The 4,139-nt window shown below is 36.7% G+C and overlaps 1 protein-coding gene across 2 annotated transcripts; it reads left to right on the top strand.

Moving 5' to 3' along the window:
- Window positions 1–289: 289 nt before the first annotated feature.
- LOC120782292 (soma ferritin) lies at window positions 290–1,796 on the top strand. 2 transcript variants are annotated; one of them, XM_040114495.1, is made up of 3 exons: window positions 290–448; window positions 775–918; window positions 1,053–1,796. In XM_040114495.1, the coding sequence occupies exons 2-3, from the start codon at window positions 807–809 to the stop codon at window positions 1,610–1,612; spliced, it is 672 nt and encodes a 223-aa protein (XP_039970429.1). In that variant the 5' UTR covers window positions 290–448; window positions 775–806; the 3' UTR covers window positions 1,613–1,796. The 2 variants fall into 2 exon arrangements, with proteins under 2 accessions (XP_039970429.1, XP_039970430.1); XM_040114496.1 differs by lacking the exon at window positions 290–448 and adding an exon at window positions 511–613.
- The last annotated feature ends 2,343 nt before the right edge of the window (window positions 1,797–4,139 follow it).

Below are 4,139 nucleotides of genomic sequence, written 5' to 3'. Positions count from 1 at the left end.
CAAGTCAAAGACTTGATGACTAACGACAACCCTAAAATCTCTCGAAATCTCTATACACACGCTTTTAAATATGTGTGTGTGTGTTCATGAGGAAAACAACTCTACTAAGAGCGCACTAAAGTGGCCGCCATATTGCGGCAATGTGTTATCTACTCAGTAGAGAGACACAGCGACGAGTGCAAAAACAACGAACGAGCAATATGGCCCCACATATGCGCCTATGTATGTGTGTGTATGTGCAAAGACATTATCGATCGAATAGAAACGGCCAGACACAGGCATTATAAGCGACAGTTGGAAATTTTCATTTCATTGGAACACATCTGTGCTTAACGATATAAAAACAAAGAGAGCGTGTTATTAAAACAAGTAAAAAACTAAATACTGCACTAAATCTTAATTGAGACATTGAGATATATTCAATAAACCCTTTGTGAATTATTATTAGGTAAGTGCTAGGAAGTTTATCAGAAGTTAGTTGAGGCTGAGGTGAAACCTTTTTAAATTTGCCATACACTTTAAAAGAGACATTATTTCGAATATACAAGTCAATCGCGTCGGTTGTTGCTCCAGAGAAACAAACGAATTGAATTTTGGTGTGTCAAGCGAAGAGGTAGAAAACAAAGCGAAATACCGAGTAAAATACTTGAAACGCAATAAGTGCATGAAAACAAAACTTTATGTTTTTCAAACTTTGTCACATTTTATGAAAATATAAAAAACAAATACATTTAACAACAATTAATTGGTAAAAATTTCTTCGTTTCTTTGCAGAGTGAAATACTCAGAAAATTAAAACCAAAGTTATGAAGCCTTTTACTGCGCTTACTCTGTTTGCGGGCATTATCGCTCTGGCCAGCGCTGAAAACTACGCCTGTCACTCCAATGTGACTTACGGCTGCAGCAACAGTGTCTCAAGTAAGTAAAGCAAAAAAAATAACAACAAAAACACAAATGCATACTTCGTGCTCAAACACGAGAAAGTGCTCATATACCGAGTTTTACTAAATTATTTCCTGTTTTGTGTTTTTTTCCTTCCTTTACGCTTACAGCCCCCGTGGTTTGCCATTCCCGTTATGGCGGCATTGAAAATGTCGAATCGACCATTCAATCCTACATCAACTTGAATCTGCACAAGTCCTATCAATACCTGTTGTTGTCATCCTTCTACAACTCATACCAGAAGAATCGTCCCGGTTTCAACAAGCTTTACCGTGATTTGTCGGACCGCTCGTTCGATGATGCTATTGATTTGATTAAACATGTGACACGTCGCGGTGGCCAAGTTGACTTCCGTGCCATCAGTCAGCACCCTAACTCTATTGCTCAAAGTAAATTGAAATTGGAGGAGGATGAATTACACTCATTGGGCATTGCTTTGGACATTGAGAAGACCTTGACCGCTGATGCTGGCCACGTACACTACCAGTCGACACATGGACGCCCACATGACCCACAGACCGCTCACTACATTGAGGAGAAATTCTTGCACAAGCAGGCTGATTCCGTGCGCAAGGTTTCGGGCTTAGTCAACGATTTGTCGAAGATCATGAACCAACCCGATCCCTCATTGGGCATCTACTTATTCGACCAGTACTTGGAGAAGCAATAAATGGTGTTGGAGCAGTGAAGATTGTGCGCTGACTTACATGTTAGTTCAGCTGGAGCTGAGAATAACCATATAACTTACGTTCAAGAATCTATACGTATTTCTTTAATTACATTACAAACGAAAACAAAACGATGTAACTAAATTTGTTTGAAAAATATATAAATTCCAACTTTGCGCATTTAAATCTTCAGTTTTTGACTGCTAATTAGACCACAACCAACCAAGTTCAGCTTATGGCACAAAGGCGCATCCATGAAATTATATGTATTATTAACAATAAGTGCTACAACATTTTTGAATTGTTCATTTCTATTATTATTATTTACCCTACATGAAGTTGTAATTTTTTCTAGTGGATTACATTAAAAAATATAAATGTTAAATTAACGAAATAGTAAAAAAAAATTAAAATTTCGGCTCTCATATTTATTTGTTTCCATTGAATTGTGATACTAGGTGCGAGAATTTGTACAAAAACTAAATGAATAAATATGCGACTGATAAACAAAAATCTCAAACTCTTTTCCACTCATTTACTCATTATGTGCAGTTATGCCACTCTCTGCCCTCTCCAGAAATTGGTTTGTTTGAGAGCAGTATTGAGCGTTTTTTGTCCCCATAATACAATTTTAGTAAACACATTATCAACAAACAGCTGTTAGCATGATATCTCAACTTTCTCATTCAATTTACATATTTCCGTTTAAAATTATTTACAAATGACCTACCCAAACTAGAAGAAATTATCTAACGGAATATACTAGAATTCGCCAGAAAACGTATATGCTAGCGAAGAATTTGTAATATTTAGAAAGAGAAAGAGAGAGAGAGATGGTAGGGTAAGAAGTCGGAGAAGGAGATTTTTGCTTTATAAGTTTCTACAAACAGCTGTTAAAAAATTCTTATATTATAAACGAAATTACAACTCTTACAGAAATAATATTGTTCATTTAACATATGGTATTTTGCGAAATGTTGTACTTCTAGATATAAAAAGTGATCCTTTACGAGTTTACCTACTTTTTTAAAGAAAAACATCGAAACTTCAAATTAAATTTTAATGGGCAATGTTTATTATCATTCGAAAGAACATGTTTAGCACTTATTTTTTGAAGATTTTCTCTTTCAAATGCAGCGGCTCTGTCTGAGATAATCCATCTCTTGAGTCCAATTTTTGATTGCTCGCATTTCGACTGGTAGCTAGCGAATGTCACGCGGTATGTTTTGCCCCAAGGTCTGAATCGAAGTGGGATTGTCCTTATAGACTTTAGAATTTACATATCGCCAAAATGTGAAATTATCTGCTCACCGCAGTGTTCTCTCAATAAGTACTTTGATTGATGCGATGTGTAGAAGTGGCACCGTCTTGTTGAAACCAAATGTCGCCGAGATCACGAGATTCACTTTCAAGCGTCAAATAGTTGATTATCATGGCGCGCCATGATCGCTATTGTCGGTTACGTTCTCACCGGCATCATTTTTGAAGAAATATGGACCGATGATTCCACCGGCCCATAAACCGCAACAAACTGTTAATGAAATGAAATGGCAGCTCTTGATTCTCTTCAGGTTGCTCTTTATCCTAAATGCGGCAATCTTTCTTGTTTACATAACCATTGACCCAGAAATGGGCCTCATCGCTGCACAAAATTTGGCTCGAAAACGTCGGATCTTTTTGGAACTTCTCAAGAGCTCATAGAGCGAAGCGATGTCGCTTAAGAAAATCGAGCACCTTCAGCTCTTGCACAAGCTGTATTTTGTACGCTTTCAATTTAGGAACTCGACGTAACATGCGCAGCAATACTGAACAACTACAACATGACAGCTTGGGATGACTCATGGGAGATCTGTTAAATAAAGCAGATTAAAAAAATACCTCTTCTTGGATCACCGGTTATAGTAAACATTTTTTTGTATGCAGAGCAGCTTCTCGTCAACTCTTTATGTTCCAATAACAAGAACCTTTTTTCTCAATCGTTTTTCTCATTATTTCTATACTAAAGGCCTTATTAACCTCGACTTGCCCTCATCTAAGTATAAAAAATATTTAAAAATCCTTTTAGCTGGGTGTATTTCAAAAGTCAGACAAATGTAGCAGGGGGATCCGCCATACCACACTTTTGTTTAACCTTTTATTCCAAAAAATGTCGCTATCATTGAAGAAGAAGGATGCAAACTTGTTTTAAATAAACGGCTGAGAGATTTTGAACCATATCAGACTTCCGCATAATCCACATACAGACATAAAGAGCACTAAAAAATAATTTTTTAGTTTTCCAAAGTGTGTTTATTTAAAAAAGGTTGAGATAGACTCGTTATTGTTTTGTTACAACTGACGTTTATTAAGTACTTCTTCCGATCTCCCGCATTGTCTATTGCAACTTGACACTTTTGATGGCAACTTGTAACTAAATTTTACGCGTATTCCCAGGGAAACGAGCTCCAGGTACATTGGAGTAGTCGAACGAAATCTTCTATTGACGTTAAATTTTTTCTTGTTGTTTTGGCTTTCAGTAAACCCCAAACA

This window comes from Bactrocera tryoni, chromosome 1, assembly GCF_016617805.1.
Source record: "Bactrocera tryoni isolate S06 chromosome 1, CSIRO_BtryS06_freeze2, whole genome shotgun sequence".
Taxonomy (NCBI): domain Eukaryota; kingdom Metazoa; phylum Arthropoda; class Insecta; order Diptera; family Tephritidae; genus Bactrocera; species Bactrocera tryoni.
Note: the sequence above shows the minus strand (reverse complement) of the source record. Positions and strands in the feature narration are given on the sequence as shown.